Source organism: Xyrauchen texanus, chromosome 32, assembly GCF_025860055.1.
Source record: "Xyrauchen texanus isolate HMW12.3.18 chromosome 32, RBS_HiC_50CHRs, whole genome shotgun sequence".
Taxonomy (NCBI): domain Eukaryota; kingdom Metazoa; phylum Chordata; class Actinopteri; order Cypriniformes; family Catostomidae; genus Xyrauchen; species Xyrauchen texanus.
Genome location: NC_068307.1, coordinates 24,387,904 through 24,413,570, shown reverse-complemented (window position 1 = coordinate 24,413,570; position 25,667 = coordinate 24,387,904). Strand labels below are relative to the sequence as shown.

The following is a 25,667-nucleotide window of genomic DNA, read 5'->3' as shown; positions in this document are numbered from 1 at the left end:
ATTAAACGCATATTAAAAAAGTCAAATTGCTCTCTCTAAATGTACTACATTTCTGTGAAAATGAATGTGTGAAGGTTTAACCAACTTTAAACACCTGGCCACCTTGTGATGCTGTGTCCAAGTAAATAAATTAAAACAATTACAGAACACATTATTAGGAACTCCTGTAAATATATTTATTCATGTGATTATCTAATCAAGCCAATCGTGTGAAAGCTGTGCAATGCATACAATCAGGCATATACAGGTCAGGAGCTTGAGATAATATTCACATCAACCATCAGAATGGGGAAAAAATGTGATCTCAGTGATTTCGACCATGGCATGATTTTTGGTGCCAGACAGGTTGGTTTGAGTATTTCTGTAACAGCTGATCTCCTGGGATTTTCACACACAACAGTCTTTAGAATTTAGTCAGAATGGTACCAAAAACAAAAAACATCCAGTAAGTGGCACTTCTGCAGACGGTCAACAGAGAATGGCCAGACTGGTTCGAGCTGTCAGAAAGGCTGCAGCAACTCAGATAACCACTCTGAACAATTGTAGAGAGCAGAATAGCATCTCAGAAACAACACGTTGAACCTTGAGGCGGATGGGCTACAACAGTAGAAGACCACATCGGGCACTATATTAGTGTTCCTAATAAAGTGGTCAGTGAGTGTAAATACATATTTTATAATAAACATACATTTTATATAAAGACATATTATTATAATTAACATATTATATTTTTGTGGTTCAACTGTATGAAAGAAAAGTGAGCTGAGACACAGTCACATCTAAAATGGGAAAAAAATTAAACTGAGCCCAATTTCAAGGTCAGGAGACAGTGTGAATTCAAAGAGAACTGACTGGGATACATTTTTTAGTCCAGACGATTGAGTTTGGTTCTTTAAAAAAGAGGACTCAAGTGTGAAGAATACTGCATGATTTTTGTTTTCTTCACAGATTGACAGTCACATTTACAATGCACAATATACATTTGTCCGTTAGGCAGGAACATCAATTATGACATCCTCAAATATCTAATAGACTGCACTGTAGATCAAGTCAGAATTGAGTTGTTACGCATGGACTAAAGTGGCTTTAACATGGTATCAACAGCAGATTGATAAAGGACACCAAAAAAAAAACGATTCTGTTTATTATTCATATTAACAAGAATAAACAATTCTACCACCAAGTATTAGTATAACTGTAGTCTGCAATTTAGCAAATTAGAACATTAATATAGAATATGCGGTCAAAGGTGTGATTTTACCAACATTTAACAAAGGCATTGAAGTAGCTAAACAATTCAGATTTCATAGTCAAAGCTATCGATTTTATGAATGAGTTCACAAAAAAAATTATATCATTATATTTTTTTTTGTTGTTTACTTGTTAGTTAACATAAGTTAACATAAAACAACACTAACATACATTCAGGCAAGGGTCAGCTATATAATAAAGATAGATTTTACCCAAAAGGTTGAACTGTTCTTAGGACAAGTCACACCTGGGCAAGTTTTGTATTACATTTATATTGGGGCAATTTGTGGCAAGTGTATTAAATGTTATAATTGTACTATTTACAATATGTGTTGGTGAAAACAATGTTTTTCCATGGTTTTCACTATAATGTCTATTCAAACCAATGGGTTATTTTTCCCCAAAAAAAGATATGTTCTTGTATCATCATCTCTGAAAAATAAATATAGTACTCCTTATATTATGACTGAACTTGTACGGCAGCTTTAATCAAAGCTGTCTCTGAATGCAGAACCCAGTGGGAAAGAGCAGTCACATACTGGACTGTCACTCCACTGTCTCTCTAACGGCCACAGCTGTAGCTGATGTTACTGCCACTTCTTTCCCAGCAACTGTTTCCCTAGCAACGGCAAGGCTGCTGTTGCCACAGCAACAGATTAAGGGTGCTGCGTCTAGGATGCTTGTGATTTGGTGGTATTGTTTGGAGAAGTTCTCCTTTTTTTGCCTTATTAGGAGTGAGGAGATGAGCGTTTTGTTGGAAATGCAGATGTTCTGTGTATTATTATAGGCCACACTGGAGCACACTGCTTTTGTATTTCATTTAAGCATAAAGCTGAATGGTTACTAGCTTCAACCTCAGATACTTCAGAGTTTCATTATTTTTTTATGATTCAGAATAGATCAAAGAGCCTAAAACATTACTTGCAGCAGAGTTATATGCCATTCAAAAGGAAATTGTGAATGCTATTGAAATTTAAAATAATTTCCTGAATTTGAACTGAATATGAATTGAGGCAGCAAACAGGATTCAGAATTGAATTTTAATTTACAGTAGTAGAATTAAAATGGAATAAAATACAAAGACATGCATATAACTGTAAGTGTAGTTGTTAATAATACATTTTATCCTACAGAATGAATTATCTATATACACTTTATCGTACATATGAGGTATCTGACAATATATATAAATTGTGAATAAAGTTATCTGAAAATAATGTTATTTTGGTAATTTTGTGTTGCTGTGTGGGAAAATGAAAAGTTGTTTTGATGACTGTGTTAATAGTTTTTTGTAAATCTGATTGGACGAGAGATGTTCCATGAGCAATGGTGGTCTGACACCATCAGCACTCAGACGCTTCAATGTGTGTGTATCAAGCTGCTTGTGTTCGTGCTATTCTAAACTAAAGTGTAAGAGCAGTGCAGATCTGTTAAGGGCTATGGTTTGTCTTTTTTGTTTTTTTGAATTAAATATGTTAGACAGCAGGTGGTGGCAAATGATCACTTTTGTGTGTAATATTAGCAGTTGGTGACGTGAAGTGAATCCGTCAGTCATTGTTTACATACAACAGCGCTCCATGATCGCTCGTATTACTACTACACGACTACAGCTAGAAAATAGCTTTAAACGGCTTTAAACGAACAACTCATCACAGCAGAGAGACACAACAGACTGATTATTTACAGAACTCAAGGTGCTTACCTCTTACTGGAGCTTCCACATTGGAGAAAAAGTACTGTTCAAAATGGCGGAGAAGACTTCATTTCTATAGTGAATGACTCTTGTGCACTGGCGAAATATAGAGAATTACCCCGCTTGGACGGCTATTTTTCCACTGAGAAAGCAGACCTTCAGAAAGCTGACATCATCTCTGCTTGGGAGTGGCAACAGGAGATCACACACTCTCCATCTCTCTCTCTCTCTCTCTCTCTCTCTCTCTCTCTCTCACTCTCACTCTCACTCACTCACTGACACACTCATATGCTTACTTACTCAGATGCTCACTCACTCACTCACTCAGACACTTACACACTCACATCCATCCTTGTCTATCCAATAACTTGTTAGAAACAGCACAAGTTGTGATAATATTTCTGAAGTGACATTTATTAATTACTAACAAAGGCTTGGACTCTTCATTTGTTTTGAACCAGCAACGGCAGATTCTGATCCGGCACGTAAGAAAATAGTTCCATGCACAAATGCTCTTTTTATGACCATACTAATTTTTTCCAAACTCACAATCGTGCGATATGTTCCTAAATCAGCACTGCTGTGATTACCAGCGGCCTTGTGCCTGCAGCCGAATCACAGCAGTGCTGATGTAGGGCCATATCGCACACTTGCTCGTGTTATATTGCTTAAATATACATTTTTCACATTTTAGAATAATAGTAAAGTCATCAAAACTTTGGAATCACATAAATTGAACTATGGGAATTATGTTGTGACTAAAAATCCAAAATAAATCAAAACTGTGTTATATTTTAGCATCTTCAAAGTTGTCACCCTTTGCCTAGAATTTGCTGACATGTACTCTTGACATTTTCTCTACCAACTTCTTGAGTTATCACCCTGGGATGCTTTTTAAACAGTATTGAAGGAGTTCCCATCTATGTTGGGCACTTATTGGCTATTATTCAGTCCATGTCATCCATTTCAAAACCTTTTTTTTTTTTAATAATATTTTAGTTTTATAATTTTTTTTTTATATGTATTCACAATTATATTTTCATCCACAAAACTAATTTCAAACATTTAATCATACGCCATCAGATCAAAAGATTTTTAAGATCATGAGAAACATTACAGTCAAGTGTTTCAAAACTTTTGACCAGTAGTGTATATATATATATATATATAGATCATTATTGATGTATTTGCTCTAAAATTGTTACCGTGATAACCAGCCCCTATGGAGCACCTATTCCAGTACAGAGTAACTAGTACCTGTAGTGGGAGCCAAAGGGCTGGGGAGGAGGAACATCACAAGTTTGAGGACTCACCTGGGAGTAAAAGCGCACATGTTTGCCTCAGTGGAGGGGAAAGGCACTAGTGCAAGCGGTACACCCGGTCAGTCATCCCGTGTTACAGAGTTCTACATGCTCGGACCTGACAAAACATGGGATGCAACCGACTCAACTCGGAGATAGTAGAATCTCGCAAATGTATTGGTGTTGCCAAGCCCACTGATCAACAGACGTCTGCTAGAGAGGTACCATTGACCAGTGCCCACAAGGATGCCACACTTCTTGCAGAGTGTGCTCGAACCCGCAAGGAAGCGGGCAAGGCCTGGGTCCGATAGACCAATGCGATAGTGTTGACTACCCAGTGGACAAGCCTCTGTTTGGAGACAGCATTCCCTTTCCGCTGTCCACCAAAGCAAACAAAGAGTTGCTCAGAGAGTCTAAAGCTCTGTGTGTGGCCCAAATAGGTACACAAAGCACATACCGGACACAGCAATGATAAGGCTGGGTTTGCCTCCTCCCAGGGCAGCGTTTGAAGGTTCACTACCTGGTCCTTGAAAGGTGTCGTAGGAACCTTGGGCGCATAGCCCGGTCAAAGTCTTAGGATGATATGAGCATCTCCCGGACCGAACTCCAGGCAAGTGTCGCTGACAGAGAACGCTTTCAGGTCTCCAACCCTCTTGATGGAAGCAAGCACACTCAGGAGGGCCATCTTCTGGGAGAGGGCACTTAGCTTGACTGATTCTAGAGGCTCGAAGGGGGTTCTCTGGTGGCCCTTAAGGACCACAGAGAGATCCCATGAGGGGAACAGGCATGGCATGGGAGGGTTCAACCTCCGGGCACCTCTTAGAAACCTGATGATCAAGTCGTGCTTCTCTAGTGACTTACCGTCCACCACATCATGGTGGGCCGCTATAGCAGCTACATATACCTTTATGGTGGAGGGGGAAATCCGCCCCTCCAGCTTTCCCTGTAGGAATGAGAGCACTGACCCGACTGCACACCTCTGTGGGTCTTCAGATCGGGAAGAACACTAATAATTAAGGGGCCGCTAGAGTGACTTGTTCCCTGTCCTCCCTGACCTTGCACAGCACCTGTGCAAGTAGGCTCACAGGGGGAAATGCATACTTGCGCAGCCCCCGGAGCCAGCTGTGTGCCAATGCATCTGTCCCGAGGGGACTTGCCTCCGACCTGAGGGAGTACCAGAGCGGGCAATGGAAGTTATCTTGGGAAGCAAACAGGTCTACCTGTGCTTTGCCATACCGGTCCCAGATCAGCTGAACCACCTGGGGAAGGATCCTCCACTCTCCGTTGAGTGGAGCCTGTCGTGACAGCGCATCCGCTGTCATGTTGAGGCTGCGTGGGATATGAGTGGTGTGCAGCAACCTCAGTCAGCGCATCAGGAGGCAAAGTTGCGTCCTGAGGCATGTGTGCTGAGAAAAAAATCAAAACACTTACCTTGCTCCACGTACCCGGTAGGGGGCAGGTTAGTGACTGAGGAGGAGGTCCTAGTGAGAACCGGCCGACCGGGTTGTGAAAGTTGTACAGGTGTGGACATGGAGGTGAAGTTTCTACATCCAGAGTGCCACTTCGTCTGTAAGGGTTTGATGCCGGCGTGCCGTGAGAACACCGTTTGCGGGTACCAGCTAGGTGACCCAGCGGATGAGGAAATTGCTCTTTTATTGAAAAAGTGGGTACCACAGCCCAAAGGTGGTGTGGCAAATGAAAAAAATGGAAACCAAGGATTCTCCTCTTGGCCCTCCACCAGGGGAAGGAGTCGCCTGGCTACCAGCTCCTGAGAGAACATCTTGTCCCCTGGGTGGTTGCCGAATAGGCCGAGCTGGGATGGCATGAGGGTGAGTAAATGATGGGTGAACTATCCCTTTAACACTCTTGAGTCACGAGACAAAGAATCACGAAACTAGTCTAATTATGCTAACTTTTATTGATGTCCCAATACAAAGTCCCTTAATATCATTGCAATATTCACAGTGTTGCCTAATTTTATATTGCTAGAAAAATCCTTGCTTATGTATTGTGAATATCCATTATATTGCCTTGGCATAATGCAGACCACCTAATTGATTTGAGTACACAAGCAAAAAGAGTTCTTGAACATTTCAGGATACTTAAACTGCATCAGTATCATTGCAATATCCACAATGCTTTATATCGCTAGCAAAATAATCATAATGATATTGTTACTGCAGCATTTAATATGTAGCCTACATCTAGTTGTAATCCATAAACACATATGGAAGATGCAGAAATAGAGATTTTTCACATTTAATGTCTATTTAATAACACTATTTCCAATATACAGTGGGCAAACTGTGAAGTAAATGAGCTATTAAGGGGTTAAGACCCACACAATCACTCCTACACACACTTTCACAAACACACAAACATTAACTGTCTTTCACAATAATCCATCCTGCTTTTCTATTTTCCCCTTGATTGAACATGGCTTGCAATATGCAGTAAAAATAGATTTTCAAATCTCTGCCACAATTTACTGCAGAAGATTTGTCTGTACAGGGGGGGATTGTGCCACTGTGACCTTGCAGGGGTCTCTGTTTGGTATCTCTAAGCATTAACTAGGCTAAGCTAACCTCTGATTAGGCAGTTTTATTAGCATCAGTGTACTAATTAGAATAGCAATTTCTGTCAGTGTCATCTGATAGTTATAGGCTTATTTTTGAACCTGTATGACATTCTTTCTTCCATGAAACCCAAAAGGACATGTTAGGGAGAGTGATAGCCTCAGTCATTATTTACCTTCATTGTATTGAAAATGAATTCTGATTAACATCCTGCCTCACAACTTTTTTGTCCCTTCTGGTGTAGCTACTACTGGTGTAACTACTTCTCCAAATTAACCAGTGGAATTTAATTGAACATGTTTCACCTATTCACTGGTGTTGCATAAGAAAATCAAACACATTTCCCCATTGGCAGTGGCAGGGCACTGATGCTGTTATATCTAAAATAAAACAGAATGAAAGAGTGGGCAACAATCGCTGTTTTCTGTGAGAGTGACATAAAAGCTCAAGGCACTATAGCGCTATAATGGCTACTCCTGAGAAAATAAGACTATATTCAGCGTTCAAAATATTAGCTTAATTTCCATAACATTTATTTTCCAAACATGTACTTGATGGTGACCACACATTGAAATGTCCTGTCACCTTGACGAGGATCAATGCAGCATGATCTCATCAGTTTCCTTAGGTATTGACAGCATCTAAAACATAAACCCTTTACAGAATCCATTGAGATGCACACAATTCATGGAAATCACAGGTTGATTTTATTGTAGTATTGTTGGGTGGATCTCAAGAAATATCAAGACTTGATATTTCATAATTTGCTTTTTATTTATTGTTAATGATGATGGCTTTTAAATGTAATAGTAAATGGCTATTTTATCCTTAGAAATCATTAAAAAATTGTTATTTAATAGAGGTACTGGATATTGATATCGGCGATATTGGCCTTGAAAATACTTGGCTTTAGATCAAAAAGAAAATAAGTGGCTTTTAGCATCATTATCATTGACTAATTAATGAAAGTTTTTATGTCATAATATTGTACTTAATCACCTGCAGCAGTAGCCTCATAAAGGTTCTGGCAGTTTATATTAGAATTAGTTGAAATTTGAAAGTTTAAAATAAATTATAATATTTATTAGTATTATTATTGTCTTTTTTGTTATTAGTAACAATAATAACAATAATAATAACAACTATTACTTGATTATTATTATTATTTTATATTTAATTTCAATAATATTTAAGTTGACTGTGTTCCAAAAAATAACTGTGTAATTGAAACGTGAACTGATATCCTATTACTGAAGTGAATAAAAAAGGTCTGGATCCATTTAAGTCTAGATAGAAGTTGAAAAAATGTGTAAAGAGAACTGGCTTCTTTTCAACTAAAGCTTTTCTCTAGATATACTTAAAATTTTGCGGCTATATTATTCAGTAGAATAGTTAAAACGAAACAAAAAATCAAAACAATAGCCAACACATTTTTTATCAAATTTTTTTTTGTTGTTTGTTTGTTTGTTTTCTCTGTTTTATAATTAAATAATGTGTGGTAATATTCTAAACTGATTTAAGAAAAAAATAACACTGGTATCAGATTTCGATCGGTCGATCGACACTGAGAATTCAGGTATCAGAATCGGATCGGGAAAGAATTTCTTTTTCAGTGCACCCCTACTTAGTGTTTCACATGCAGCATTGTCATGTGGTAATGAGTGAAAGATTTCTTCTCTTACTTCAATGTTATCTTCATAATCAGAGCTGTCCATAAGAGTGACTTTAAAGGGAACAGTCTTAGAGCGTTTGGAGGCTCTCTGAGGCGATTTAGGGCTCTTGCCAGGCGTCGTTCTTCCTGAAGTGTCTTCTGCATCTCTGTGGTCATCTTGAGACTTGTTTTCCTGTCATCAGTTAGGAAGATGCTTAATAACATTACTCATTATTAATAGAAAACATTAGAAATGCTATCAAAGCTTGTATAACAAAACACACATTTTCATTGAATGACTCACATGATCAAAAATGTCAAGTGGTGAATCCAAGTCAAAAGTAATTACATAGTTTTACTTCTTGCTTAAATTTCATTGTAAACATCTTTTTCATGGTAAATATCATTTTAATACAAATATCATAGATTCATTAATATTATGAAGTTTTTTTATTTTTTTAGTTATGTCACATTTGATTTTTTTTAAAAGAAATATTAATAAAAGTCTATACTACATAAAAATAAACAATAAATCTGCCTTTTAATGGCACATCTCTCTGACAGATACACCAAGTAGACATCTTTGACTTAAAACCAAATTAAAAAAATCTCTCTCTCTCTCTCTCTCTCTCTCTCTCTCTCTCTCTCTCTCTCTCTCTCTCTCTCTATATATATATATATATATACACAATATAAAATATTCAGATAATTACAATGCATTACATTCTTGTGGCAGAACAGTTCATCATTGATAAGAAAATACAAAAGCGGCTTTAAAATACAATGTATTGTTTACTACCATATTATTGAACATAAGCCAATCATTGGCATACAGTTCACAGCAATCCATTACAAAAGTGAATTTGTCAATTAGTTGTTTAAGGACCCGTCAATGTACACATGCATCAGACATGCTTAAAATGTTTAGGTCACTGTTAAATATAGTTTAATATTTAGAACACATCTTGAGATCCCTTCGTTCGGATTTGCGATGTATGTATATATATCAAAATTCATGTTAATTTGGAAACTGAAAACATGGAAGGGTGTATTCAACTCATCTGTATGCATTGCATTTTTTATGTATTTTTCAAGAAATTAAAACATTCAGATAAAACATGAACATTGTGTCACTGACCCCAAAAACAATAGCTGGACAACTGACCATATGAAACAAGAGTATCTGTTTCCCACCTGTTTGTTCATTTTGCCATCTGAGGCTGACTCTGGCATGCTGACAGCAGCCCCCTTCTGTTGGAGTGGCACCTCTGCATCAGTCCTCATAGTAACCTCTATTTATCTTACTGGAAAAGAGAAAAAACAGAAAGTTGTTTATTATACAGTTTCAATAATAATGAAATAGTTATCAAAGTTAATGTTATTTTCTTCGGTGGAGCCAAAAGACAAGTAAAAATGAATGCTCTTATGGAGTTTAAAATGGTCCTCTAGTGAACATCTCGACTGGTACTTATCTGTAAATTCTGAAACTATGACTAATACAACTCAACTGCCTTGCAGTACCAAATCACTTCTTTGTAGGATTGAGTGGTATGAAGAAACTGTATTTAACATACAACAGTAAAAATGTGTGAAACAGTAAAGACTTTGCTATACTGTTTAAACCACAGTAAATATATTTGTGTTGGACAACTTGAAAACTTGCATTAAAGGTCCACTTTTTAATGTATGTCGTCTTGGACTTACACTGACACTTAGTGGCCTGGATGCAGCATCATTCAAACCCAACAGTTCTGAGTTCCCGATGCCATTGTAGAAATTCACAAATTAATCCATTAGTGAAAGTGTCCAATAACAGGGCGGTTACTGAGAATAAGCGAGTAATACCCGGCTGGTCTTGTGATTCTAACATGGCAGCTCCTATGAGAGCACCCTCTCCATGTATGATAAAAAGCTTTTATAAGGTTACTGATATGATGGCAGTCTTCATCTCATGCGAGTCATCATGTTTATAAATACGTTTCAAAATTGCTATTATTTGCTAATTGCTATTACTTCACGAGTAACATTTTTTAAATTAAGGAAAAAAATACTGAGTGCACCTTTAAGGGTTGCAAAGCAAAGTTAATCGAGCAATGTCAGCTACTCTACAGTACAATGGCTTTGAAAGTGACTCATCCAATCAGATTTTAGAGTTAAAATTATCCCTTTTATAATATTAGTTCCTGCGACCCTGTACACAGGATAAGCGGTTGACGATGGATGGATGGATGGATAATATTAGTTGTCATTTTTTGAGAAGACTACTCAATATTTTGAGGAGACATGTCAAATTCTACCCTACTTTATTACTGTAGATGCAGTAAGAAAGGTAAAATGGGTCCAAAGTAATTCACATTCAAATACAAATTAATGTAGCATCCAGATTAATGTCATACCTTCCATACACTGCATTGCAAGCAGCCGCTTAAAGAATACAGTGGCTGGTATAGAGAAACCTTCTCCAATTATGCCAAATAAAGGTCAGACTTATATACGTAGTCATGCCTGAAGGCCTCCACAGACATCTTCAGTTCAAGCCCTTCACTCCTTGGGGGGGGGGTGCGTCAGTCACTTTCATTGAACACCTTGACCTAATCCAATCACATCCCTCTCACTGCCCTCTCCAAACAAAACACATACACTTTATGTTTCACAAACCATGTGGAAGACACAAGGGAAAGCAGAAACATGACCACTTAACCTACCTCAGCATAAACCAGCTTTTCAGATAGTGTACTTAAAGTGCCCTCTTCTAATATAATATAGTCTTGCATAGTCAGAGTATAATGGCATAATGTCTGGTCCATTTTGCCACTTATTCAGCTTATTTTACCACCACTTATATAGGAAGAGACATTTGAGAGACAAGTAAAGTGACCACCCACAGGTCATTTTGTTTTTAATTGCTGTTTAGGGGCAGGTAAATCTAAAATCCAACATACCACAATCATAGACAACAATGAAATTCGTTTTTTGTATATCAAAGTAATATATGCAGATTATTTCACAAACACTTATAAAAACAAAGAAAAATATATAATTTTGTTTGTGGATATCTAGTGTACTTGCAACTAAAGCCCAAAGTATACTGTACTTCGGTTTTGATGGGAGCGCTTAGCATCTGCGTACAGTCGAACGCAAGCCTGTCATAGTATACTTCTTTTGACTGTGCATGCATTCACAGGCAGTTGGCACATGCGGGCAACGACTTCTGTGAGATACTGGACTATTTCTCCTCAGGTGATTAGACACATAAAAATGTCTTTATATTCCTCAGACTCGAGTTATCCAAATGCAGGTATCTCCTGACCTCTTTACACATGTGCTCTTGATGTGCACATCCACTGTTTTTGTTTCCACATACATCTCCTGATGTTAGCGGTGATTAGAAATTCTTCTAGTGTTTCTTCTTGACAGCAATGGCTTAAATGTGAGGTGAATTGCCACCTTATGGACCCACTAATTAGTGAAAATAACTCCAGACACAGTTCAAAGACGCGTGGTTGGAAAAATATGACTGTTGTGCGTTTAGTGCTCGAGCACTCTGCTGATGACGAAATATGTGTCCAAAGTATACTTCAGGTTGTAGTGCCTCAAACAAAGCACTAGGTATTTTCAAAAATGTGATGACATTAATCTGATAAACCATGGTCATTTCAGATATTATTTCTTCCTCAGAACCATTCAGGGGGGGTTTACTAAGGATGAACTGCAGCCAGTAAAAGTGCCTGTTATTTACATGTGCTGTCTGTGCTGGTTTAGCACCCAATTCACTTAAGTAATTATGCTGATCAGGCAATGGCGCAAACGTGCCCACAAAATCGATGCTGAATGCAAATTGCACACTCAATTCTGATCTTCTGTGATCCAGACATACGAATAATCTCTTTAACATGCCGAAAGTGTAACTACACCACGCATCTGGAAATACAGTATGCCAGGTCATAAACTTCTCTCATTTGATGATTATTTGATGAATTACCGCTAATATGATCGGTAGAAAATGTACTGTACACAAGTGATGGGCAGTATCTTCGCTACAAAAATCAAAGCTATTAAATAAACTACATTTATGAGTAGTGAGGTGGCTACTTTTCAGTAGCAAAGCAATATTTTTGACTAGGTAGCGGCATAGCACTGACAAAAGCTATGCCACTACATCATACCTTGTACCTGGTGTTTACTATAACCAGTTTTGAATCAGAACTAAAGGTGTCTGATCACAAATGAATCGCTCTTTTGAGTCGGTTATTTACAATGAATTGGTCACACGTGATTGGTTTGCGATTCAATCTAAATAACTCAGAAAACTCATGCATGCTCTGCTGAATCATTTGGTGCACGTTCTCACTTGCCAACATGATGATAGAATATTTTAAAACACGGAAAATAAAGATAACGCTGGTTGCACTGGATCTACAATCAATGGAAACCAAACCTGCAAATGCATCCTATTGTTTGCCAGTGATGAAGAAGGTCTTTATAAAGTTCAACATGCATGCAGATTGTAAATTACTTCTGCAGCGAAAGAAATTCTCCAACCAAAAAATTATCAAAACACTTATTAGCCTACACCTTGTTTTTAAGACATGAACCATTACCTGGGAGCACCATATTAATAAATGGTACTGTACATGAATATGGTAATCAAATATCAAATTACCATGGTAGTAACATGGTATTATTTGAATTACTTTGAAGCACCATGCAAATACAGTATGGTACATAATTATGGTAATTGTAAACTCAGCAAAAAAAGAAATGTCCCTTTTCAGGACACTGTATTTTAAAGATAATTTTGAAAAAATCCAAATAAATGTACATATTTTTATTGTAAAGGGTTTAAACAATGTTTTCCATGCTTGTTCAATGAACCAATAACAATAAATGAACATGCACCTGTGGAACGGTCATTAAGACATTAACAGCTTACAGATGGTCGGCAATTAAGGTCACAGTTATAAAAACTTAGGACACTAAAGAGACCTTTCTACTGAACGTGCTTTAGGCATGCTGCATGGAGGCATGAGGACTGCAGATGTGGCCAGGGCAATAAATTGCAATGTCTGTACTGTGAGACGCCTAAGACAGAGCTACAGGGAGACAGAAAGGACAGCTGATCATCATCGCAGTGCCAGACCACGTGTAACAACACCTGCACAGGATCGGTACATCTAAATATCACACCTGCGGGACAAGTACAGGATGGCAACAACAACTGCCCGAGTTACACCAGGAATGCCTAATCGCTCCATCAGTGAATGCACAATCACTCCATCAGTGCTCTAAAATTATGACTTCCCACAATAGGCTGAGAGAGGCTGGACTGAGGGCTTCTAGGCCTGTTGTAGGGCAGGTCCTTACCAGACATCACCGCCTATGGGCACAAACCCACCTTCACTGGACCAGACTGGACTGGCAAAAAGTGCTCTTCACTGACGAGTCACGGTTTTGTCTCACCAGGGGTGATGGTCATACTCACGTTTATCATCGAAGGAATGAGCGTTACACCGAGCCCTGTACTCTGGAGCGGGATCGATTTGGAGGTGGAGGGTCCGTCATGGTCTGGGGCGGTGTGTCACAGCAACATCAGACTGAACTTGCTTTTATTGCAGGCAATCTCGACTCAATCTCATGTGGTATCCTTCCTGCAGGCTCATCCTGACATGACCCTCCAGCATGACAATGCCACCAGCCATACTGCTCATTCTGTGCATGATTTCCTGCAAGACAGGAATGTCAGTGTTCTGCCAGCGAAGAGCCCGGATCTCAATCACATTGAGCACGTCTGGGACCTGTTGGATGGGAGGGTGAGGGCTAGGGCCATTCCACCCAGAAATGTCCAGGAACTTGCAAGTTCATTGGTGGAAGAGTGGGGTAACATCTCACAGCAAGAACTGGCAAATATAGTGCTCTCCATGAGGAGGAGGTGCACTGCAGTACTTAATGCAGCTGGTGGCCACACCAGATACTGACTGTACTGACTGACTTTTGACCACATTATTCCATTTCTGTTAGTCACACATCTGCGAAACTTGTTCAGTTTATGTCTTAGTTGTTGAATCTTTTTATGTTCATACAAATATTTACACACGTTAAGTTTGCTGAAAATAAAATCATTTGAAAGTGAGAGAAAGTGATTCTATTTTTGCTGAGTTTATATCAAAGTACCATGGTATCATCATCTGATATCATCAGATATCAAATTGTTACTGCCCAGATGTGCTAACACACACAAGGATTTTGCCCTCTTATCAAAAGCTTCCAGTGCATACAGAAATACATCCTGACACAGAATCACAGGATAAGATATGTATTTACGCAAGGGCGCAGATGGCACTAGGGACGGGGGGGGGCATGACCCCCCCAGATTCATAGTGACCCGATTCGTCCCCCGCCCTCACTATTCCTACGAAAGGTGACAAAAATCGCAACACATTGTCACACCCAACTCTTCACATATGGACGCGTGGCGAGGACCCCTTGGCGTCACTTATTGACGCACTGGGTATACCTTTGGCGTCATTTTTCAATGTGCAGGGTAGTCTGATAGAACCGGAGCCTGTAGCATTGAAATTTGACGTCTTGGGCTGCGAATGGGTCGAGAGTCGAGACTGCAATAAATAAATATAAAAAGGAATAGGCTACAATAAATGATGCCAGGGCTAGTATAATGGTGGCCCCCAGATCATCTTTATCTGGCCCTCCAACTGCCATCATGCCACCGACGTTTACACTCTCTGTGTGTGTGTGTGCTACGACTCCTGAGTGACGTTGCCGGGGTCCTATGAGGAGGTAGCTGCCTCAATCGTGCCTGTAGGCGCGGACCGGTAACCATAGTGATCATATACCATCTATGACTGAGCTGAGTCAGTGATTTTCTGAACTGAGAAAAATCGACTGTAAATGCCACATAAAGGCAATGAAGAAACAAAAAACAATCACCTCGTTTTTTCAAAAACCAAACAATGTAAGTATCCTATGGCTGTTGACTTTCCCAGATGTGGCAGATTAGATTTGTTAAGGGGAATAGCTAGTCTGACAACAATGGCAAAAAGGCTTTTGCACTTAGCAAACACAGCAAAATGTGGAGACCATAACTATGCATTTAGGTGAGTGGACAGAAGCAAATAATCAATGAACATAAAAAGAATGGTTGGATAAATCAAACAATTTATCAGTCAGTCAGGAAATAATATTTTATCTTATCATTTAACCCATTGTACTGTATAAATTGACTGAGGTATGTTCACTGTCGTGTGTAAGCCACTATAAAAATAATTATAATAAGTAAATTTGTGTGGTGCAAGGTTTATGCAAACAACAAATAAAGGCCTACATAAACTTTTGACATCCTCTTATAGCAGGAAATCATGTTAGTTTTTATTATACAGAGCAACGGAGGATATAGATTCTTAAATTATGGGCTATGAAAAACATTTCTTAATATGTCATACATCATTTGAAAGATATTTCTAATCTATAAATTGCAAAAACTTGTAATTAACACTTGCGATGGACTGGCGACCTGTCCAGGGTGTCCTCCGCCTTTTGCCCAATGTTAGCTGGGATAGGCTCCAGCCCCCCGCGACCCTGTACACAGGATAAGCGGTTGACGATGGATGGATGGATGGATGGATGTAATTAACACTTAAATTAAAAATTTTGAGTTATTCTTAGACATTTGAAATAGTAGTTTTAGCCATTAATTCTCAGGAATATGTTGTATTTCACATTGTTGTGAAATTCTATAGAGGTATAGAGGGTTAACTGAAATTATAAGATTTAAAATGTTATCCTCCTGGCCTGCAGGCAATTTCTGATGACAGTGAGGCAGGCCCTAGTCAGTCAAGTGAGGACCTGCAGGAGGGCAGCCACAGTAGAAAAAGACAGCATGAGGAAGGAGAGACAGTAGAATTACAGACAGAAGAAGCAGGGACAGAACAACAAGGAGGGACAGGAGGCAACATAGAGGGAGAGGATGTTGACATGATAATGACATATACAAAGCCAAATCAACCTGACCCTAAAGTTTTGCAAAAGCAAGTGATGAAAGACCGGACACTGACATTCCAAAAATCATGGTATGAGAAGTATCCTTGGCTGCATGTTAGTATGGGTACAGATGGTGTTCTGTGTTTTCATTGCTCTAAGTACTTCAAGACAGGGAAACCAGCACAAGCCAAGAGTATAGACCCAGCTTTTGTCAGTACCGGATTTAAAAACTGGAAAAAAGCACTTGAAAAATTTTCCATGCATGAGAAATCAGAGGGTCACAACATTGCTGTTACAACTGCTGCCTATGAAAACAGGCCAGTTACTACACAGTTGAGCAGTGGAGTCAGTACACAGCAGGCAGAAAACAGAGCTAGCCTGTTAAAAGTAATAGGGGGTGAGATGTTTCTGGCGAGGCAAGGATTGGCCTTTAGGGGGCATGAACATCATCAAGGTAACCTTGACCAGCTTTTAAAATACAAAGCTGAAGATGATCAATCATTCACTAGGTGGTTATCTGCAAAGAGGGGGGTGCACACATCTTGGGATTGTCAAAATGAGCATATAAATTTGATGAGTTCATCGATTATCAGGACAATTGCAGATGAGATCCGGTCCCTTCCAGTGTTGCAGTATTTGATAATTATGGATGGGACAAGGGATATTCTCTGGTGTTGAGCAGGAGGCGCTGTGCCTACGTTATGTTGACACTGATTTGCTGGTGCACGAAGACTTTATAGGGTTGTATGAAACAACTTCTACAACAGGTGAAAACCTTGCCAGAATAATATTGGACGTTCTGTTGAGACTGAATTTGCCAATATCTGGCCTCAGAGGTCAAGCATATGATGGGGCTTCAAATATGTCTGGAAAGTACTCAGGTGCCCAGGCTGTTATTCAGCGAGCACAGCCACTAGCGCCATATATACATTGTGGGGCACACTGTGTTAATTTAATTACACAACAGGCTTGCTCAGCCTCCAGTGTCGTGCGAAATGCACTTGACTGGATACATGAACTTGGCACATTTTTTGGGCAGGAAGGGGAAGGGCCAGCCCTGTCCATCAGGCCTTTATTTCCCACTAGGTGGACTGTACTCTCACCTGCTATCCGTGCTGTTCTCAGCCAATATGGGATGGTACTAAATGCACTGGATGAGATGGCTGAAAGTAATTCTGGATCTGCAAGCTGGGCAGAGGGCTTACGTGTTCGACTGCAACAGGGTAATGTTGTACTGGGACTACTGCTTGCTTTAGATGTGATTAGTGAACTAGAGGTTCTAAACGCATCTCTCCAGAAAAAAACTCAGACAGTGGAGGGCATGCTCTCTGCAGTCTCTCTTGTCCAAGAAAGCTTGAAATCCAAAAGAAACACTGAACACTTTGAGGCAATCTTTAAGAAGGCAGGAGACATGTGTGACAATCTGTCTCTAGAGAACATTGTTCCACCACGCACACATAGGCCCCCTAAGAAATATTCTGGGCAGGCTCCTGCATACACACCTGGATCAGCTGTGGATTTTTACAGAGTAGAGTTCTACCGTGTCCTTGACACAGTAGATGCACAAACTACTGAGAAGTTTATGCAACCAGGCATTCAAACTTTAAAAGAACTGGAAATCTCACTCCTGACTCCCATTACAAATAATGCAGCAGTTTGCAAATATCCTGAACTGAACGAGGAAGACTTGAAAGTCCAATTAGCCATGTTTAAAAAAAGTACAAGGTCAGCACAACTGCAGATGCTGTGCATGTTTTGAGAGAAATGCCCCCAGAAGTCAGGGGCCTATTTGATCAGGTAGAGACATTAGTAAGATTGTTGATGGTGGTGCCCATATCATCTGCTGAGGCAGAGCGCAGTTTTAGTGGGTTACGCAGGTTGAAAACTTGGTTGCGATCAACCATGACACAAAAAAGACTCAATGGCATTGCTGTGTGCCATATTCACCAAGAGAGGCTTGACAGACTGGACAGGCAAGAAATTGCCCAGCAGTATGTTCAGGGTAATGAAAGGAGGAGAGATGTTTTTGGGTCCTTCATTGAGTAAATTTGTTTGGCTGCACTAGACGGAATTTCTCATACTCCGTATACTTACTTATTTTTATTTATGTAAATATGTTGTTGTTATTTTATTTTATTATTATTATTATTTTTTGCACATAGGTTCTTTGCTTTTTTATTCATAATGATGGACTTTGTATGCTGAGATAAGCACATTTTTAAATAAAACATACTTTGCTGAAGACATGAAGTTTTGGTAGGTGATTGGCATAATAGTCATATAACAGTCTGATCATGCATTGCTAGTGGTGATCAGGTAGGCCTTAGTTTACCTTTGTTCATTGTTGTTTATACATAATTTCAAATAAGAATCCCCCAATGGCTTTTTAGTGCAAATCATTAGCCCAAATTAGGCAAAGTAACTACTTGAGCACTAGTTAAACCCCAAATTACGCAAAATAACGAATTGAGTTTAAATCATTTGCTGACAGCTTGGTCCCCCCCAGTTAAAAAATCCTATCTGCGCCACTGTATGTACACAGAATATACAGGAACGTGCAAATAAAATTACGTTTTAATGGGTATGAGTTTATAGAGGTAGTAGTATAAATCTAAAAATTATTTTACATGTTATAAAAGCCTTTATTTTTGGTCACACATTATACATACATTTTTGCACATGTACAGTGAAATGTGTTTGTTTTTTCACATATCCCAACTAAGCTGGGGTCAGACATGATATAGCACTGCTGGAGCAGATATGGTCAAGGGCCTTGCTCAAGGGCCCAACAGTGGCATCTTGGCAGTGCTGGGGCTTGAACCCCCTACTGCCCTATACTATTATACTATATAATATTATTATTATTATTTCATGGCTTTCAGATGCTTTGTCTTTGAAAGTATGCTCCATGCATCTGCTGTTGAAAAAATATGAAGTATCTTAAATGTAGTAAGATACTTTTGCATTGTAGCTTGTAGTGTAACTTGCTACTTTCTCTGAAGTGTAGCTTTTAGCTTACAACGGAAAAACTAATTTTTCCGTTGAGTAGTTGGTAACTAGCTAATTGTTTTGAGTAGCCTGCCAACACTGCTGTACACAAACATGTCTTTTAAACTAAATAAATGTAACCGCCTGCTTTCATCTGAAGGTAATAGTGTGATGTTAATTCTGCCAGACAATCTATAATGAGCCTAATTTACAAAGAGGTGTTTTTGTGAAGACCATGATTTAATTAAAATACTCAAGATGTACCACAATGTCAGTGCTGACTGCGCCTGCTAAAACTAGTTTGCTGGTGGTTTGTGAATAATACGCTTTTTTAGCTGACATACCATGCGCAAAAGTGGTGCAACTGTTTAGTGGATTCCCCCTTTAGAGCTGCAACCCAGTGCCTTGTGAACATTACTTTGTTTCCAGCTGGACTGATAAAAACCTGCGTCTCCCGGAAGTTATGTATTGTCATTTTCACAAGTGCTTTCCAGATTGTGTGAAATATGCATCAGACAGTCAGTAAATGGATAAGGTCCAATAATGATGACAGAGGACAACAATCTATTTTGTTAGTTTATACTGAAAAGCATTTAATTTCAGTCTGTGGTGGTTGGTCTACTACCGCAAATATGAATATTTTCACAGGTTCTATGTATCAGGTTATGGATCTAAAACAGTTTTCACTGTGATACATGATTTTTTGTTACTTCAGCTCTGAAACCTTTGCAAATTGTTTGCCAGTTCCACTGTAGGCACCTCTCGCCCACAGACCGCCCACAGGCCATTCACTGACTGTCTGATGCATATAGCACACAAAAATAGCAAGCACCTTCTTTATCAACTATAAGATAAACATGCCCCTAAATGGCTCATAAAAACTCAAATGTGATAGGTCGATGTACAAATCAGTCAGAAAGTCTCTTTTTGTCTAAGTGGATGGTTTTTGGCTATAATAATCTGGACTAATATTTACAAAACTGGCTACACTAACCTGCTGAAAAGACCAGCATGCATTCCCATACTGTTTGCTGGTGTGGTGCTGGTCTAGCTAAATCTAGTACTGCTCTAACAAAACATCTTCAGAATCCAGCATCATTTTCCAGGCAGAAAGGAGAAATAACTGAAATCAAATCTTTTGGCTCATAGATACCAATATATGTCAGTTTTATAATGATCATTTCATTACAGAGCTGTGAAAAAACTTCCACATAATAAATTCATTCCATATTTACACTTGGCATGAGAAGAGGACAATTTGAAGTGGATCATCTTGGCTCGATAAAGATATAATTCTGAAATCATGGCCACATGTCAGTTTCACACTCTTCCTCTTGTTGTGCCAGATATGCGTAGGCATTCAGCAGAGTGAAGAGTGATTAAATATGTAGCCTACTCATAATTAAGAACCTGCTAGCATGCGAGGCTTCACTGTGCCCTAACCATATTTTCATTTGTAGGTCTTGCATTTCATGATTTAACAGATTTTTTATCATTCAGGCGTGCAAGTGTGTCAAGCCAAACAAAAACACAAGAAAGCCAATTTCTACCCTCTCTTTTGCAGATTGTTACTGGATCTCTTGTCTGATCCACATTAATGGCTTCAGATTCATTACCAAATTAACATGGATCGTCACCTACTGACAGAGTGGACAATGTTTGGACACACTGATGCTCTGTCACAGTCCGTTACATGACAAACTCAAACTCATTTATAATAACCATGTCATTATTTTTCAAAATACATTATTTTTTAATACATTTCTTTAAGAACATTAATTATTATTTGGCACTTGAGGGATGCAAACCAAAAGAAAACATTTTTCATAAATGTAAAGTCTGTAATCCACACAAATCCAGTTGATCAATTAATGTCTTCTGAAGTAAATTCAATGATAATTTAAACTTTATTAACTTAAAAATCTTCCAGCTAGCAGTCGACGCATCGTGTAACTGTCACTTTATGTAAGTGCAATGGCGCGTTCACGTGAGAAGTCAGAAGCACATGCTTTGTTTACAACAGAGAAACAAATGTCAAAAAAACATTATTGTAACTATTTCGATGTTTCGCCCAGATATACAGTACAACTACAATAGTATTCCATTACAAATATTACAAGAAGATCAGGAAGGGTATGAGAAGGGGCTGTTTTGGTACCAAGAATGCCATGTAAACAGATTTGCCCATTTTCATTTTTTTTTTATATCTCCCAAGCTATGTTTGACAAAGTTGTCCAGACAAAAAGAGAGAGGAGTGCAGATAGAGGTAAAGGGAAAGTATTTTAGAAGCACAAGGGGAAAACAATCAGGATCACACAAACAAAAGGATCAGAGACAGAGGAGGGTCCAACATTACAGCAGAGACCAGAAAAGAGTCACATTTAAAAGCTGTCCAACAAAGCAAAATGATTCCTGCATACTGCATTTCTCTGTTTTCCAATACCGGTGTGACTTCACACTGGTTTGTCTAGACAGAATAATTCTAAACCTGGGCAAAGGTACCAAACTCTTTTCCTCTATGGACAGCAGGGGCCATCGACCTTCTCCGGTCCAATTCCAGCTCCTCTTTCATCTTGGCCCCTGATGGACATGGTATGCCAAAGGCACTGCCTTCTGCAGTGGGGTCGCATTTACCACAGCAGCGGCTGCCCACTTCTCTATTCATCCATCCTGCTAACCAAATGATGTCCTTTGTCCAAATTGACATTACAGCAATGTGGACACACAGACCATTTATATGGCCCTAGACTGTGTGGTAGGGTGGTAGGTGGTGATCCATCAATGCTAATATCATGTGAATACAGATAAGAGTGCTCATTAAAGAATGGAATATTCAGTGTTTATATTGGCTTTGTTCTGCAGTTGATTGCTGTATTGTTTTAAAATTGGATAAAGCTGTTTTGGAGGAAAATTAAGAGATACAATCAAATTGATTGAAAGGGTTCATTTTAGTCAAACATTGAACAAAATTCCAAGAATAAATACTCAACATTTCCTGTCCAAAATTACACCCGGATCTGAATTAAATATGGGCTTCAAAAATATATATCGATAGACATTTATGCATTTGACAGACACTTTGTCCAAAGCGACTTATAGTGCATTCAAGTAACTATAAATAACTAAGTATGTATATACATTAATGTGGTACAATTTATATGATATTTTAAGCTAGGCTTTCTGGAACAGTTCACCAAAAATTTTAATTCTTGTGACCAAAGGTCATGATGTCATGTAGCAAGAACCAAAAAAGTTTGATGCATCAACGTAAATCCTATGGAGACATTTTAATAAAAAATTTTAATTAATCTTTTGTGTTCCACAGAAGAAAGTCATAGTGGTTTGGAGTGAGAATAAGGCGAGTAACTAATGAGAGAATAGTAATTTTTGGCTGAACTGTTACGTTTAGCGAGTCACTAAAGAGTCACTAGAGACAGACTGAGAAGTAGACTGAGGCAAAAGCATGAGATCTGAAGATGTCACCTCAACTGAGAGTCAGTGGCTGTTAACCCAGTGTGACTGACTCACAGGCTTACTATTGCCTCTGTTAACCAGGCAAAGCTCGATGCTGCCATACATCATGACAGTCTGCAGGAGTTGAAATCTGCAAGATCACACTCACAGAAATGAACCATAGCAAAGTTTATTATTAAGTATTTGCATCTTTTTGATTTTATTTAAATAATACTATTTTCAAAATGTATTTATTAAAATTCAATAGAATCAGCATAAAAATCTTAATTCTGAAATCTATTAAATGTAAACAGTTAGAATTTATGAACTTGGTTTAAATATGGAAAGCTGTGAAACAAGCAAGATTTAATTAGTTACAATGCATGAGATTGGTTTACATACAAATTCGGGAATTAAATCATTTCGAGATGGAAATGACGTCAGAGTTCTCTCTGCCTTTCCCGGTCTTTTCAACGATTCACCCCAGTGCTGCTCACTGTATTGTGACCTTTACGAAGGTAAGTTACATCTATATACATATTTGACCTTTTGTACGTATGTTTTATCAGTGCAGTTGATATCGTATCATACTAATATACTGACAATCAAATCCGACAATTTACCCAACGGGTGGCTAAATGGTGGTTGGTGCTGAAATATTAACATTGAATACTATTCATATATCTTCAAATATCGTCGCTGTCGGATGAAAACTTGTATCTCCAAAAAGGCGATTTTACAGGAAGAGGAAAAGACTTTCAGATTTTTAGCATGAATTAATGAAACACATCAAAAGTTACCAATCTGACTATATTTCCTGTCATATTTTGACCAATGTCCTTATAAAATCACTAATTTGTACGAAAATGCATGAATCTGGCGTTTTTCTTGTGGATATGCGTGATTTTGTTGTCATGGATTACAATGAGCTGAGCTGATCCTGAAGTTCGCATTTTACCGTTCTGATTCGCCTCTGTGAATTACCAAGCATGAAATATTTGCTATCGATTATAATTTATTAAGTCAATATAGATTTATGTGGCAATGACAATGAGAATACAATTTCCTAATCTTGCTTTGGCACAACTGCAGGCTCTCCTCTCAACGCGCTGCAACCAAAATCGAACAAGCAGTTGCTTCATTTTACAGTTTCATATTACATTTGTCTTACCTTATCAGCTATAATAACAGGAGAAACACGTTGCCTTCTTTATAAAATGAACTATCTTGTGCTCATCATGAACGAGATTCTTCGTCAATTAATATAGCATTACACAACTCTTTGACTATTAATTAAAGTAAACATCACAACATTAAACAATCTCAAAATGGAGATACAAGGTTTTCATCCGACAGCGACAATATGTAAAAAATTATACTGCCTTTGTGATTTCATAAGCAAAAAAATGTCACCCAATTATAGAACTGGATGTTAAATGCATTTTGTTTCTAACTAGTACCACTTGTCTTTCCAGATAACTAAATCAAGTCTTTCTCATCAACATCAATTTGTATGCGGGGCAACCTCTTAGACCCAGTAAGTATGTAGGCTACAAAGAGATTGATTTATGTAATTTTTCAATGTACTCACTTGTTACTGACACCACAACTGATACTGTTCTTTGTCTTTACTTACAAAAATTGTCTTTTGTCTTTTTATTTACAGATGCTGTGTTAATGTGGCCATGTAACGTGTGTGACATTTCATTATCTACCAGGTATGGTTTGCTAAAACATTTTAGGTTGAGACATTTCCACTATGGCCGCACATGCCGGTATCCATGTGTCTATGCAGATTGTCCTTGTACATTCAAAACTTTGAAGAACATTTTGAGTCACACCTATCCAACACACAGAAAGCTAGAAACAGCAGATGTTCAGGTAACTACGTTCTCATGTCAGACATGTGGATGTGAGGAACTTTCAACTGAGAAGGAATACTTTACTCATGTAAATCAACATCTTAGGCAGTATGAAACCATAACTTGTATGTTTGAGGGATGTGTGTATCAGACAAACATATATGGTACATTTAACTCACATAAAAATCGGAAACATAATCGCCACACTCTAAAAGATTTTAAAGCAGGTGTAGTTAAAGTTACTGCTCAGTCTAATGAATCTGGTAGTCCTGTAGACGAAAGACCCTCATCTTCTGCAGACATAGATTTTGGTACCCTGTCAGATGCAGATATTGATGTTGATACTTCAGATGACCTTCCAAACATAGTGGAACAAAAAATAGGCTCAATTTTATTGAAGTTGGAAAATGTTTTTCATGTTCCTTCTACAGAAATTGATCAATTGCTTGATGAGCTACACTACCTGCTAAGTATTGTGTCTGTGCCTGTAACTTGTAACAGTATTTCAGAATTTTTCAAAAACAAAAACCTAGAAATTGATGGCTTAATTATTACGGAACTAGCTGATATACTGTGTAAATCTAATCCTTTGGTGAAAGCAATAGGGCAAGGTGGCCCTCTTGCTACAGATTATAAGAGAAAGGAGTACTTTAAGAAAGTATTTAATATTGTTGAGCCAGTGGAGTTTATTCTGGACCAAAAAAAGAGCAGGACCTTTCAATATGTCCCATTATTGCGTTCTTTGCAGCAGTTGCTTGATACTGAAGTGTTAAATAGGGTTATCAATAGCCACAGAACACAGGGAAGTAATACAGAGAAGCTTGATCAGCAGTATCGCTCTATAAGAGATGGTTTGTACTTCAAGGAAAACCCTTTCCTGTCAGGTGATGAGTTAAA

The 25,667-nt window shown here is 38.4% G+C and overlaps 1 protein-coding gene across 2 annotated transcripts in view; it reads right to left on the bottom strand.

Moving 5' to 3' along the window:
• Positions 1-25,667, bottom strand: part of LOC127625693 (band 4.1-like protein 3) — a 218,949-nt gene that overhangs the window by 85,958 nt on the left and 107,324 nt on the right. For both annotated transcript variants that reach the window (XM_052101039.1, XM_052101040.1), the window contains exons 2-3: positions 9,667-9,776; positions 8,504-8,665 (exon numbers count right to left, since the gene is read on the bottom strand). In XM_052101039.1, the coding sequence (XP_051956999.1) occupies positions 8,504-8,665; positions 9,667-9,756 (252 nt within the window). In that variant the 5' untranslated portion in view covers positions 9,757-9,776. The remainder of the gene's footprint in view (positions 1-8,503; positions 8,666-9,666; positions 9,777-25,667) is intronic.